This window comes from Penaeus chinensis, chromosome 7 (genome assembly GCF_019202785.1).
Source record: "Penaeus chinensis breed Huanghai No. 1 chromosome 7, ASM1920278v2, whole genome shotgun sequence".
Lineage (NCBI taxonomy): Eukaryota > Metazoa > Arthropoda > Malacostraca > Decapoda > Penaeidae > Penaeus > Penaeus chinensis.
This window is the reverse complement of record NC_061825.1, coordinates 40538657-40553656: the sequence shown is the minus strand read 5'-3', so window position 1 is coordinate 40553656 and position 15000 is coordinate 40538657. Positions and strand designations below refer to the sequence as shown.

Genomic DNA, 15000 nt, shown 5'->3' with positions numbered 1-15000 from the left:
TTTGCATCACCAACTTTTTCTCAAAAAACACTTACGTATTTTGCTGATATTCAGAGTAAAACGATTTAGACCCTCGTGTGTGTGTGTGTGTGTGTGTGTGTGTGTGTGTGTGTGTGTGTGTGTGTGTGTGTGTGTGTGTGTGTGTGTGTGTGTGTGTACGGATTCTTAATTACGTCTTGCTGAATGTCTATAGAATATGTCTACTCAGTTTGTGGAAACCTCAAGCCTCTTCTTCGTTAGTAGTATGCTGTTTATCTATCATAGGAAGTTCGAGGGTTTAAAACTATCTGATTTGCAAATAAGAGAATATATATTTTTTTTTCGCTCACAGTGTTTTCTCTTCTCCATTTTCTCTTTCTTTGGGGAATGTTCCTGATGCTTCCCAAACCATCACAGCAAACCTGCGAGTCTTTATTATTTATTGTCATTTAAAAATATATATATTTACTCTTCTTAATGAATGTCACCTGCCATTACACAAAGACTTGGTTTTTCTTCCTGAGAATAATGTCGCTTGCTAGCACATGGGACGCTTTGGTGACCGAGCCTTCACTCACGGCGCCGTCTCTGCCCTTTGAACCATTTTCACGACATTCGCCATAGTTCGTAAGACTTATCTTAGCTTCGCTCACACAGTTAGCCACCGAGATTCTCCTCTTCGTTGCGTCCCCGGTGGTTCTGTTGTTCTCTGCCGAGGAAAAGATTTCTACGGATTTTCCTCTCGTTATCTTCGGCAAGAGGGACGCTCTTTCCGAAGGAGTGGACTTTCCCGGATAAGCGTTGTGGCCTCCTTGGGTTTCGCTAATGTCTTCCACACTGGCCCCTGAATGGCCATTTCTCTTTTGCATAGCTTCGTATTTGGTAGCATTTTTGTTCGTGACCGCGGGTTGCTGCACGCCATCTGTCGGATTTTCATAGATACTCATATTTTCCGAAAGTTCTCCCTGGAATTTGGTTTCTATGCCATTTTCTTTTATTTCACTGCACTCGTCAATGTAAGTGAGAGAAGGTTGCGTGAAGTCTCTCGTATCTAATAAAACAAAGGAGTCCGCAGCCTTTTTCTCATGCTTAGAATTGGTTTGTCTCTCAAATGACATTCTGTTCAGGTTCGCTGTGGTGCTTTCTGCTGTGCTGTCTTTGGCTAAAGCGGGCTGCACTGAATTATCTGGCGCGGAAGAATGCGTTTCTGTTGCCTGTTTTGTCACCGGATGAGAATTATTCACACGTGTCAAGTTCGCTTTAGTCGAGGAAACGCCGTCGGAAGTGTTAGTCGCATACGCCTGCCTGTTGGGATTTGACAAAGACGGATTTGCAGTGGTTCCTTGTTGCTCTTCGAAACACTGACTCCCTCGAGACCTCCGGGCGCCCCTAGCGATGTTGGCTTCCACGGGGGATGTCTCAGAAGGCCCTCCTGCCGTGGCCTTTCCTGCCCCCGACGGAGCGTCCTCGTTGTCTCGAAGGGCCATGCTGCTCACCGCGTCGCTCACGTTCCCGCTCCTCACGTCGATGTTCTTGGCCGTCACAAGGATCTTCTGGATGGGGACTGCCTCCGACGCCCTCTGAGCGCTGGAACCCGATCCTCCTGCAGGAACGGGAGAAGGATCCTTCTGGGGAGGCCTTGGGGGAAGGGGATTCGATCCTACAGTGAGCACGTCTCTGACTGATGCAGCTGTAGGTCGGCGGAGCAGAGCACCTTCTTCAGGTCTCAGGGCGTAGGCAGAAGCTGCGCTGCGGAGCTCCGAGGCGGGCGGGTCCTGGGGTGTCGTCACCAGGTAGGTAACCAAGGTGCCTTTGCCCTTGATGGCGCGCGGCCCCCGACACTCGCACTTCCAGCCGGCTCCTTGGAAGATGGCTGCCGTCTCCTCAGTGACCTAAGGAAAAGACAAAATGGAATTGCTTTCTGATTCATTCTCTCTCTCCCTCCCTCCATACCTTCCCCTCTCCCAAGCATCTACAGACGATATTATTTTCGTCCCGATACTGACTCAAGAAGTTGCACCATATTTTGTTTATGAACGTACCAATATCTCACCTTATTTTACACGATCCTGATATTCATAATCTGTTTCACAAAGACTTTATTTCTTCATTTATCTAATCTTATCATTTTTTGTCTTTTCATTTAAACATACCCGCACCTTAGAGGAACTGCTCGCGTCCTCCCCCGGTGTTTCAACTTACCTGTATTCTGCCCATGACGCCGGTGGAATCCATCCTCGAGGCAACGTTCACAGTGTTCCCCCAGATGTCGTACTGCGGCTTCTGAGCGCCCACGACGCCAGCGATGACGGGGCCGTGTGCTAGGCCTATTGCAGGAAGGAAATGGGGAGAAAAGGAATGAGAAAGGGTTCTGTGAAACGGGTAGTATGGATCATAATGTGATGGCGATGAGGTTGTATTGATGATGGTTATGATCACACACACACGCACCTACGCACGCGCACATACACACACACACACACACACACACACACACACACACACACACACACACACACACACACACACACACACACACACAGGCACAATTGCATGCTATATAACCAACCTCTCCATAAATATACCGCTACAGAATCCCCTGTTCAAACTTACCAACGCGCAGTTTGAAGTTCTGAAAGCTCTCCCTGTTAATGGAGTCAAGCGCAGCCGCCATGGCCAGCGCAAACTCCACGAGCAGAACTAAACAGTATTCTGTCCTGTCTCTCGCCTGTCGAAGCAAGATAGAAGAGGATGAGAAAAAAAGAGAGACAATGAGAGACTTAAATTTTGTTTTATTACATAATAAAATATGTTTAACTTGTACCTCTTAGAAGAATCATGTTCAGTTAATGATATTCAGGTTAACTTCAGGAAGGGAAGGTTTTACTATTCCCTTGTAACCTCTGAGCATTTTAAACAGGTTACCATGAATTAAGGTTATTTTTCTATCATGAAATATGATGTGGAGATACTACGTTTTTTTTGGTTAATGATAACAACGATATATTGCTATATATTGGTAAATTTGAAACATGACCCTGCGCTCCCTATCAATGTATTTATAACCCGGTAATTTATTTTATTCAGTATTATTCTTGGGGTAACCCATTATACAGTGTAAACTCCACGCTCTTCAGTCTATGGTTATTGATCCAGAACCCCTCTGTGCAAAAATACTCTTTAATTAATTTCTACCTTTTCCGTCGCGGTAGTAAATCATAATCCTATATTTATTTGTTCTAACCATTAACCATATACCTCATGGTATCCTACCTCAGGTTGGGAACCCCTGGCAGAGTTATTTCAAATCTTAAGCTATTTGATGTTTACTTTAATGTTTTTAATCATACAATAACTTCAAAAGAAGGTATACCCTCAAAAAGTATCATCAATGAATCTATATACTAACATAGCTCCCGAAATAGAGAGTTAATACTTACATTTTCAAAATCCTTTACAGTGCAACGGAAAGAAGATTAAAACATACGAGTTATGAGTCGTTATTGACACACGAAGGAAATACCAGTTAAATATTGAAAAAAAAAAAGAGAAGCAAAAGTGTGTGACTAGCAAGTACAGAAGAATCTGTTTACTGTGAGACTTACTTGATAACACGTGGCGTAAATATTAGTATGTGAGTTAAAGGTATGTAACCTATTTTACGTGACATTCAAAAGAGAGAGGGAGAGGGAGAGGGAGAGAGAAGGAGAGGGAGAGGGAGAGGGAGAAACAAAGAGAGGGAGAGGGAGAGAGAAGGAGAAAGAGAGAGAGGGGGGGAGGGAGAAGGAGAGGGAGAGAAAGAGAGAAGGAGAGAGAGAGAGAGAGAGGAGAGGCAGAGAGAGAGAGGAGAGAAAGAGGGTGAGAGAAGGGGAGGGAGAGAGAAAGAGAGAGAGAGAGAGAAGAGAAAAAGAGAGAGAGAGAGAGGGAAGAGAGAAAGAGAGAGAAGGAAGAGCGAGAGAGAGAGAAGGAGGGAGAAGGGAAGAGAATGGAAGAGAGAGAGAGAGAGAGAGAGAGAGAGAGAGAGAGAGAGAGAGAGAGAGAGAGAGAGAGAGAGAGAGATGGAAGAGAGAGAGAGAGAGAGAGAGAGAGAGAGAGAGAGAGAGAGAGAGAGAGAGAGAGAGAGAGAGAGAGAAGAGGAGAGAGAGAGAGAGAGAGAGAGAGAGAGAGAGAGAGAGAGAGAGAGAGAGAGAGAGAGAGAGAGAGAGAGAGAGAGAGAGAGGAATAGATATTGGGAGAAGGAGAGGGAGAGAGAGGGAGAGAGATGGAGGCAGGATACAGGATAAGCATGAATAAAACACGAAAATCAAGATGAGAGGAGGACAAAAAAGACGACCAGTTAGAGAAGCAAACAGAATAAAGGTAAGAGTGAAATAAAGAGAATAAAGGGAAGAGTGAGAAAAAAATAAAGGAAAGAGTGAGAGAGAGGAAAAAAAACGAGAAGAGTGAAACGAAAAGACTAAAGCTTAGGGAAAAAACGAAACGACGAAAGCTTAAAATGAAACTAACATAATAAAGATACGAGTGAAAGACAGACAGAATAATGGTACGAGTGAAAGACAAACAGAATAACGGTACGAGTGAAGGACAGACAGAATAATGGTACGAGTGAAGGACAGACAGAATAAATGCGCGAGTGAAAGACAGACTAGAGATACGAATGAAAGACAGACAGACTAAAGGTGCGAGTGAAAGACAGACTAAAGATACGAATGAAAGACAGACAGACTAAAGGTGCGAGTGAAAGACAGACTAAAGATACGAATGAAAGACAGACAGACTAAAGGTGCGAGTGAAAGACAAACAGAATAAAGGTAAGATTAGCAACCAGAATGAATGCCATAGCAAAGCAAACAGAATAAAGGCAAGAGCAAGACAGACGAGAACAAAATCTTACATTCTCCTTGCCCGGATGAAGACCAGCTGCCACCATGTACGTGCTACCAATGGTCTTGATTTTTTCTATGACGCTAAATTTCGGCTTCGCCAACAGCTGCGGGGGTAAAGATTTCGTTACTGGCGTCGTGAGGTTTTCCATGAATGAGGTGTGCAGTCTGTGGTAATATATGTGTGTGAGTTAAATTGTAAATAATCATTACATTGCATGGTTACGTTATCCCATTATTCTTTTTGTCTCTCCCTCTCTCTCTCTCTCTCAGATACTTTTCTGTCTCCTTATCCCCCCTCTATCTCTAAATAATTAAATACGTATATATGTATAAATATACATATATACACGTGTGTAAATATATATGTATATATATTTATACACATATATATACATATACATACATATATATATATATATATGCATATATAAATACACATACATACATATACATATACACACGCACACACTCGTGTGTATATATGTGTGTGTACGTGTGTAAACACACACACACACACACACACACACACACACACACACACATATATATATATATATATATATATATATATATATATATATGCATATATATACATACATATACGTATATATATGTATATATATATAATGAGTCTAACCATTGCATCTGGCAATTCCGCAGCGACAGAGGGACCTCAGCCCTGGAAACGGGTCCCTCGGCAGCGCGAGTCGAGGCAGCCCCCCCCCCCCCCCCCCACCAGCCCGTGATGCCAGGCCCCCACGCCACCCAGGGTCAAGGCTGCCTTTCCGCCGCCGCCCAGGGCCAAGGGCACTGAAGCCTCTTGGGGACGTTCAGTCTCCCTCTCGAACAAAACATTGATGAAACCGGCGAAGACAGAGACGGCAGTGAAAAGAGTAAATCGGTTCCTCAGATCAGCAGTGAGACCATGTTGACAAAAGAGGAGAAAGCCGCTTATCGCAACGGCAGCGTAGCAACAGCGGGGAACACTACCCTGCGATTCTCTGCGACAAGTAACAGCATGGGTAAGGTTGGTCTTGTGCGACCTCATTAGAAGATAAGCAAGAGGGGGAAGAGGAGGGAGAGAGAGGGAGGAGAAGGAGAAGGAGAAGGAAGAGAGGGAGGAGAGGGAGAGGGAGGAGGAGGGAGGGAGAGAGATTAAAACGACTACAATATAAGCGTGCAAGAACCTCCCTCCCCCCCTTTCTCTCTCTCTCTCTCTCTCTCCGTCTCTCACTTTTATATTATTTTATTTCTATCAGATCCTAGAAAACAAAGAAACACGACACGAGGCACAGGGAGGCCGATAATATCCAATGTGCACGCTGTGACTGACCGCTACAACAACGCCAGACACTATTTTGGTCACAAAAATATCCAGTCAAATCACAGATCGGCCAAGGTGCTTTACCTCTGCCCTTCCCGTTCGCGTCCGCTCTCCCTGGCAGAACGAACTATCCCTCCTCCACGCAACATCAGGGAGACACAACTGTTCTCCCTCACACACCCTCTTGGCCTGTACTCGATACCTCCCCTAATACTTTCCCCACTCTCCTCCCCTGACACTGCCTCCCCTAATACTCCCCTTACCCCACTCTCCTCCCCTGTCACTCACCTTCCCTCACTCTCCTCCCCTAATACTCCCCTTCCCCCACTCTCCTCCGCTGACACTCCCCTTACCCCACTCTCCTCCCCTGACACTCCCCTTACCCCACTCTCCTCCCCTGACACTCCGCTTCCCCCACTCTCCTCCCCTAATACTCCCCTTCCCCCACTCTCCTCCGCTGACACTCCCCTTACCCCACTCTACTCCCCTAATATTCCCCTTCCCCCACTCCCCTCCCTTGACACTCCCTCCCTTCCAAGACAGCTGACCCATGATCTAACTAATGCGCTTCAACAGCAACGCTTCAACACCCGGTTCGAGAAAAGATGCGTCATCTCGTGTGCGATGCATGGAAGCTACATTCAGAACGATAACAGAAGAAAAAGCTGATAAAATTTGTCAATTACCCAAACAACACATTACCTCGTGAGAGAGAGAGAGAGAGAGAGAGAGAGAGAGAGAGAGAGAGAGAGAGAGAGAGAGAGAGGGGGGGGGGGGGAAGTAGGGAAGGAAGGAAGGAGGAAAGGTGGGAGGCAGGGAGAGAGGGAGGGAGGGAAGGTGGTAGGGAGGGAGGGAGGGAGGGAGGGAGGGAGGAAGAGAGAGAGAGTAAATAAAAATAAGAGGGGAACGTTACACCTCAAAAGCATTGCAAGGTAGTTTTCGTATACGTTATAAGCTGTCACCCTGAACTAAATGAAGACAATTCTGAGACTTTCAAGCGGAATAATGACGATAATGATAATAAAAACATCAAATATAAAAGCATATAATAGAAATATGACACACACCTTCTAATTAACTCCCCTACTACCTATACGAAAAAAACGGAGTTACGGATTTGGACGTCTTACCCGACACTGCAAAGGCATTCCTAAACAGATACAAATACAAGTGACCAGCATGTTTGACGTCACAAAACAGTCATAAATACCGGCTGCCTTTCAGCACACCAGCGCAGGTTCTCGTCGTCAGTGAAACCTCGCATCACCCAAGTGTCAATTTTATTAAGATTCGAAATTGTGTATTTGTGTATGTTTGAGGTATTCAAGTCAAGTACGAGCTATATAAATATGAAAAAAGAAGAAATCAAAAAAACATCTGTAGAAGACATTTGGGTAAGAATAGAAAGTAATATGTATCTTTCGTTACTGGCGACGACAGAATCATTTAACTACCTCGATTTTCTTTTACGATTGGCTGACTGAATGACAACTTACGTAAATTAAAAGCAAAGTTAAGTAGGAGCAAGAAGAAGAAGAAGAAGGAAAAGCAAAACGACTTCTAAAAAAGCTACAAGAAAACAGAAAACACGTAGCCAGTATTAGATGTTATGATAGCAGACAAACCGATCTCATTTTCCCATGTCAAATCGCAGACCACGAACTCTTAACTACAACTTTAGATATAAAGATGTCAGTGACAATCAGTAGCAAAAACTTCCCATTGATCTGACACACTATATGTTCCCCAAATCAGCCTAAATATTACCAAGCAGGCAATTCCCTCTGTAGATGAGTAGATGGCGTTGACAGACGAGTAGTTATTTTCACTTGCTTGTTAAAAAAAAATATCAGCCACCGCTCCGTATAAGACCCGTATTCTTAGACATCCTCCTGCTCCGCCGACCCGAGGTTTTAAATCGTTTATTTCAAAATATGAGAAATATTTCCAGCCTGAATACGATTAAGTCAATATTCATAGAGCGCTTTTTAAATTTTCAGTATCATCAGACCTATATAAACAAGGCCAAATATTGCGTATAAATGGCTTTTGATTTTAATAATTTGTTTTATAATTTCCCTACACGTTTGATATTGCTTCTGGTTATTCCATACCACTGTATTATGTAACTATATATGTATAAGAATAACTAACTATAACTGTAGGTAATGGAACACAGAGTAGTTTGAATTTGAATTCTCTCTTTCTCTCTCTTCCTCCTTCATCTCTCTCTACCTTACCTTCCTTCCTCTCTTTCCATTTCCCTTTCCCTCCCCCTCCTTCCCTTCCCCTTCTCTTTATCTCCTTCTCCCACTTCCTCATTCTCACCGCGCTACCTAAACGCGCAGAAGGGAAAACCAGGTTATCGAAAGGGACTTCCCGAACTGGACAGCGTCTGCATACCTTATGTACTAGTGTTCCCTGTTTTTTTTTATAATCATTATCACTTTTCGTTGTTTTTTTATAATTATTATAATTTTCTATCATTGCCTTTACTTGTTTTCCTCATTTCAATCATCATCATCATCAGTGTAATAATATAACAATATATAACAATATAATAATTTAATATCAATAACACTAATAATGATAACGATGGCATACAAAAGCAATAATATCAGTAACACTAATAATGATATTTAGATAAAGAACGAAAACAGCAGCAACAGCATTCAGCATAAATAGGAACACACCAAATTTATATATTCAGACAGCACACGAAGCTTTGCATCTAGAACTGCTTATAATTCTACCTTTCACCTCTCCTACACTTGCTCCTATCCTCCCTTCCACTTCCACTTTATCGCCCTTATCCTTCTCCCTCCATTCGTTTTCACCCGTTCAGTTGTTTCCAGTGTTGCCATTGCTATTTCCACTAAATTGCTAATCTAGACACTAAAAAAAAAGAAGCTAGATATAGCGTGTCAAAACTAAAAAGGACAAAATAATCCCCAAATATAGAGTAAACTTTTTTTTTTTTAATCAGTAAAAAATAATCCCCAAATATAGAGCAAAAATAAATAAATTAATTAATCAAACACAGAAAGATAACTAACTCACTAAATAAAGACAAAATAAAAATCATGCCGCTAGACCCTAACGCACCACCGCTAGATCCAGCGGAAAAGCGGAAAAAATCCCGCTAGGACGTCAACGCTGATTACCTCATCATAGTCGTAAATAATCTCGTTCAGCAAACGTAAACACTCGAGGCCTTGTTTGTTGACGTCGGTTTCATCATAAAACTCCTTGTAGTTGGGGATAGAGGCGAACATGACACCCACGCTGCTGTATCGTTCGTGGTAGAGTTCCTGTGGGTAAAATATTTTTTTTTTTTTTTTTATTACTAATTATATTTATGGATGGCTGTATCGATTGTATATTTAAGGGTGATTATTGAAAATTTAAGGGTGATGATGATGATGATGATGATGATGATGAGGATGATGATGATGATGATGATGATGATGATGATGATGATGATGATGATGATGATGATGATGATGATGATGATGATGATGATGATAATGATGATGATGATGATGATTGATGATGATGATGGTGATGGTGATTATAAAAATAAATAATTATTTTTATTATCATCATCATCATTATCAATATTGCCATTATTATTATAACTATTATCATTATCATCCCACATATCATTATCATTATCAGAGAGAAAGAGAGAGAAAGAGAGAGGAGAGAGAGAGAGAGATTGAGAGAGAGAGAGAGAGAGAGAGAGAGAGAGAGAGAGAGATAGAGAGAGAGAGAGAGAGAGAGAGAGAGAGAGAGAGAGAGAGAGAGAGAGAGAGAGAGAGAGAGAGAGAGAGAGAGAGATTGAGAGAGAGAGAGAGAGAGAGAGAGAGAGAGAGAGAGAGATAGAGAGAGAGAGAGAGAGAGAGAGAGAGAGAGAGAGAGAGAGAGAGAGAGAGTGAGAGAGAGAGAGAGAGAGAGAGAGAGAGAGAGAGAGAGAGAAGATAGAGGCAGAAACAGAGACAGAGACAGAGACAGACAGACAGACAGAGAGAGAGAGAGAGAGAGAGCGAGAGAGAGAGAGAGCTAAGCGAAAAGGAAAAACAAGAAAAACCAAGTCCTCAACCTTGGGCGTATCGCAAATAAACCGATCCACCAGATGCACCGGCAGGATGTTCTCCAGGAGTATCTTGTTAACGTTCTTCATCCGGTCCACTTTTTCCTGCTCTTCCATAACCTGGTACGCCCACGTGTGCTGTGCCCGCGCCTTGGCCTCGCTTTGGCCGCCCAACACGCCGAGGACACCCATCAGCATCATAGCTTGGACGCCCATTACAGCCCACCACGAGACGCTGGGCAAGCTGCCAAAAAAGAGACGCTGCTGTGGTAATTATCTTTTTTTTTTTTTTTTTATTGACATGGGAAAGTTGTTGTTAAGAGGGGAAATTTTGGGAATATTATTATTATTTTTTTTTTTTTTTTAGAAAGAAGGAAATTTGTTTTAATTAAGAGGGGGAATTTTAGGAATACTATCCTGTCTTTTTTTTTTTTTTTTTATTATTTTTTTTTTTTTTTGGACGTGTTAAGACAGATTGAAAGTTGTACGTAAGAGGATTTTTTTTTTAGGAATATTATCCTGTTTCATTTTTTTTTTTCTTAAGTGTTAAGAAAGAAGGAAAGTTGTTTTATTCAGAGGGGAAATTTTAGGAATGTCATTCCCTACAGAACCCCTAAATCCCGAAGACCCCCTTAGAACGGTAGAGAACCTCACAAAACCCCTAGAGAACCTCATAGAACCCTGACTCCCCCCCCCCCCAGAGAACCCTCAAATCCCTCCCCCCCCCTAGAACCCCCAAACCACCGGTAGAACCCCCAAGAACCTTCCCCAGAGAACCCTACTCACTTCATGTACGTATGCGTCAGGAACGGCAGCAGGAGGTGGTTCTCGGAGTGCAAGAAGGCGAAGACGTGGGCGCCCGTGACCGACAGCATGACGAAGAGCTTGGTGAGGACGCCGATGCGGGGGAAGACAGCCGCCACGCCGATGGAGATCAGGCATGCCCATACCCATAGCTGCAGGGGGAGGGGGGGGGGAGGAAGGAGATTGAGTAGGGAGGAGATTGAGGGGGAGGATAGGAGGGAGGGAAGGGAGAGGAGGAGGAGGAGGAGGAGGAGGAGGAGGAAGAGGAGGAGGAGGAGGAGGAGGAGGAGGAGGGGGAGGAGAGAGGGAGGGAAGGAAGAGGAGATTGAGGGGGAGGATAGAAGGAGGGAAGGAAGAGGAGGAGGAGGAGATTGAGGGGGAGGAAAGAGGGAAGGAAGGAAGAGGAGGAGGAGGAGATTGAGGGGGAGGAGAGAGGGAGGGAAGGAAGAGGAGGAGGAGGAGGAGGAGGAGGAGGGGGAGGGGGAGGAGAGAGGGAAGGAAGGAAGAGGAGGAGGAAGAGGAGATTGAGGGGGAGGAGAGAAGGAAGAGGAGGAGGAGAAGGAAGAAGATGAGATTGAGTGGGAGGAGGAGGAGATTGAGGGGGAGGAGAGAGGGAGGGAGGGAGGAGGAGGAGATTGAGGGGAAGGAGAGAGGGAGAGAAGAAGGAGGAAGAGGACGGGGGAATGAGATGGGAGGAGGAGGTGGTGGAGGAAGATTGAAAAGAATGAGAAGAGGGAGAGAGAAGGCGAAGGAGGAAGATAGATGGATGAATAAATTAATTCATCAATGGACGGATGGATGGAAGTAGGGAGGGAGGGGGAAGTATAGAGCGAGCGAGCGAGCGAGCGAGAGAGAGAGAGAGAGAGAGAGAGAGAGAGAGAGAGAGAGAGAGAGAGAGAGAGAGAGAGAGAGAGAGAGAGAGAGAGATAAAGAGAGAGAGAGAGAGAGAGAGAGAGAGAGAGAGAGAGAGAGAGAGAATGTCAAAACAGCAAATATTTAGGAAGACCGAGAGGTATTGAAAGAGTGAGGGACAAAGACAAAAAAAAAAAAAACATTTACAGGACTGGTCCTTATAGATAAACCATAAAGACCACAATTTCGCGTCGTGGTTAACAGCAAACTCTATCACAAAATCAACCATCAAGTGGAAAAAAAAAAACTAAAAAAAAATGAACAAAAGAACAAAAATTTCTTGTTCACCTCAGCGTTCTGTAGCACACGTTCAGGCGGCGTCAAGATTGGCAGGGAAGTGTTCACGGTGAGCGGCAGCGATTCGATCGTCATTTGCTCCCCAGCTGATTCTGGAACAACCTGGTGAACGAAAGTATTATTTTATCTATTTATCTATCTATTTATCTTTTAGTGTTGGTTGTGATTTGCTGAAGTTATTTATTTTTCGTATTTTTGTTGAGCTATATAATTATTATTGTTATTGTTATTATTATTATTAGCATTATCCTCATTATTATATTCTTATGTCGATTTTCGATTGGTGAAGTCATTTTGAATTTGTTTGCGTATATATTTTGTTGTAACGTTATATGATTCATGATTCAATATCATTATTTTTTATCTGTTTATTTATTATTATTATTATTATTATTTTAACTTTTATTTTATGTGGCAGTGAGAGAAAGAGTAGAAAAAATAGAATTTTAAGTTGGTAAGTTTTGTGGAACCCTGTTTGATGCGTTGAAAGATCATGCAGGGTGAGATTGCAACAATGGCTCATCTGCCGGCATGTTGCAATTTTTAAAGGTTTGTCGTAGTCTCATTTTCCCGTGGCATTTGTAGCCTAGGTGTAGGTTATGTATTTTTCCATTTTATTTTATCATTATTTTATTATTATCATCATCATCATCATCATTATCATCATCATTGCATCCTTGTCGATTTCTTGAAAACCAAAAAGCCGTTGGTAAATATCTACTATATTTTTTAGCTTTAATATAGTTAGAAGTGAGGAGAAATGAAGAATACTGTCTCTTTTAAAATGGATATCATTGTTTTAATAAGTAATTTCAAATTCTCATAAATTACCACGCCAAAGATTACATAAACATTTCTTTGGGATTAAATATATGATAGCTTGTGGACTAGATAATCTTAAGGCACAGTAACACGAGCGTTTTTTTTTTTTTTTTTTTTCAGCAGCCAGTTTGTGATATGATCCGCTATTCGAAGCTACCCTGTCGTCGATTTCCCAACTGGCTGGTTGCACGGGCTAACAGAACCATCGCCAATGCACTCGATTTCGGCGTCAAACACGACGTCTACGGTTGCACGCACGGCTCTCCTCGCAGGTTATTTGTCTTTTACTGTAGAAATGGAGTCTCAGCTATTACTAAAACGACGTATGTGGGTTCGTGTGTGGTTGCAAAGAAGAAATAGTAAGAGTGTGTATCATAATCGGCAGCAAGAACTTCGTTTGGTGGATAGGACTAGGCAAGCTCCTTTGAGAAACTTGGAAGACCCGCACATGTAAACAATGATGACGTCACGAATACTCCAGTGAGTTTCCCTTTCAAGATAAGCATACCTGCAAAGTATAGGGATAGAAAATGCAATACCTACTTAAAAAAAAATAATTAAATGATATATATATATGCTTATTATTGTTTGTGCCTTTGAGTATTATAGACTCGCCTGCCTTGTCCGCTCTGCCGGTTTTCGAACGATACATAACGTCCGCCTCTAATGCAGGCCAAGTAGAAGGTTCCGCGAACTCGGAAGTTGATGGGAGTGGAAGAGGTAAAGTTACCGCCGATTTACTGTTGAAAAAACGCTTGTGTGACCGCCCTTACATTAGTTGCATGCTTCAACTCATTTGCTGTAGTTGCCTGTAACTTCATAGTTTTTTTTTTTTTTTTTTTTTTTTTTTTTTTAATTAGTAAGTTTAGTATGTGCATGAGTGGTTTTGGAATCTGATTCAAAGAGGCCTAAATCTGGGTGAAGTTCTCACGTGGCGGAACCTCAATATAGAGTAGTTTCAAGCAGTCTCTTTTTAATGATTAAAAAGAGCGAGCGGTAAAGGAGTGAAGAACCACTAAAATAGTTGGATGCTCGAGATGACGCAGTAAAGGCAAACAAGCACGCGTTGTTAACGATCTTAGGGCTGTTTGATGATAATACTAAATTTAAACGAAAACGATAGGTTTCAAGCTCTAAGAATTTTCCCCAAAAGCCTCTAGTTTGAAAGATAAACCAACAGAAACATCGATATATATATATATATTTTTTTTTATATATTCGTGTCAAAAGCAAAACTACAACATCAAACACTTACTATCCACGACAAGGCCAGAAGTGTACCAGCTATCACCACGCAGGCAGACGTGACAATTCTGGCCCACCACTTGCGTATGACGGTCTTACGGCCACACGACCACGACCACTGGGCCACCAGGAGGACGACGCCCGCGCACAGGGCCACGGCGATCCACAGCTGCCATAACCTGGGTGTATATGTAAACGCTTATATTGTATGTTTGTGTGTGTGTGTGTGTGTGTGTGTGTGTGTGTGTGTGTGTGTGTGTGTGTGTGTGTGTGTGTGTGTGTGTGTGTGTGTGTGTGTGCTGTGTCTTTGTACCAATATAGTAATGATACAGATCTCATCCATGTCTGGGTATCCAGGACTCTCACTTCCTGAACTCAAGAGAGAAAACGGCACACTTTAACCCGCAGAGAAAGGAGTGTGTGTGTGTGTGTGCGTGGGCGTGTATTTCGTGTGTGTGTGTGCGTGTGTGTGCGTATGCAGACTCTCCCTGCTTCTTCTCACTGAAGTTTACCCCCCTAAACTCGAGAGAGAAAACGGTACACATTAACCCGCAGAGGAAAACACACGCCCCAATATAACCTTTGTTATCATTCCTTGTTGTAAACCGTGTCAGCCGTGAATTCTTCCTGCTGTTTTC

The 15000-nt window shown here is 42.9% G+C and overlaps 1 protein-coding gene and 1 long non-coding RNA gene across 3 annotated transcripts in view; one reads left to right on the top strand and one right to left on the bottom strand.

Moving 5' to 3' along the window:
- The window catches only part of LOC125027067 (adenylate cyclase type 1-like), a 17226-nt gene that overhangs the window by 1265 nt on the left and 961 nt on the right, over positions 1-15000 (bottom strand). Inside the window, exons 2-10 of the mRNA XM_047615795.1 lie at positions 14373-14541; positions 12287-12397; positions 11069-11238; positions 10292-10526; positions 9354-9500; positions 4874-4969; positions 2593-2707; positions 2182-2306; positions 1-1871 (exon numbers count right to left, since the gene is read on the bottom strand). The exon at positions 1-1871 is cut by the window's left edge and continues 1265 nt beyond it. Of these exons, the coding sequence (XP_047471751.1) occupies positions 474-1871; positions 2182-2306; positions 2593-2707; positions 4874-4969; positions 9354-9500; positions 10292-10526; positions 11069-11238; positions 12287-12370 (2370 nt within the window). The 5' untranslated portion in view covers positions 12371-12397; positions 14373-14541 and the 3' untranslated portion in view covers positions 1-473. The remainder of the gene's footprint in view (positions 1872-2181; positions 2307-2592; positions 2708-4873; positions 4970-9353; positions 9501-10291; positions 10527-11068; positions 11239-12286; positions 12398-14372; positions 14542-15000) is intronic.
- Positions 10457-13692, top strand: LOC125027073. 2 transcript variants are annotated; one of them, XR_007114982.1, is made up of 2 exons: positions 10457-10551; positions 13238-13692. It is a non-coding gene; the product is annotated as an uncharacterized LOC125027073 (long non-coding RNA). The 2 variants fall into 2 exon arrangements; XR_007114981.1 differs by having other exon boundaries at positions 10462-10551; positions 13241-13692.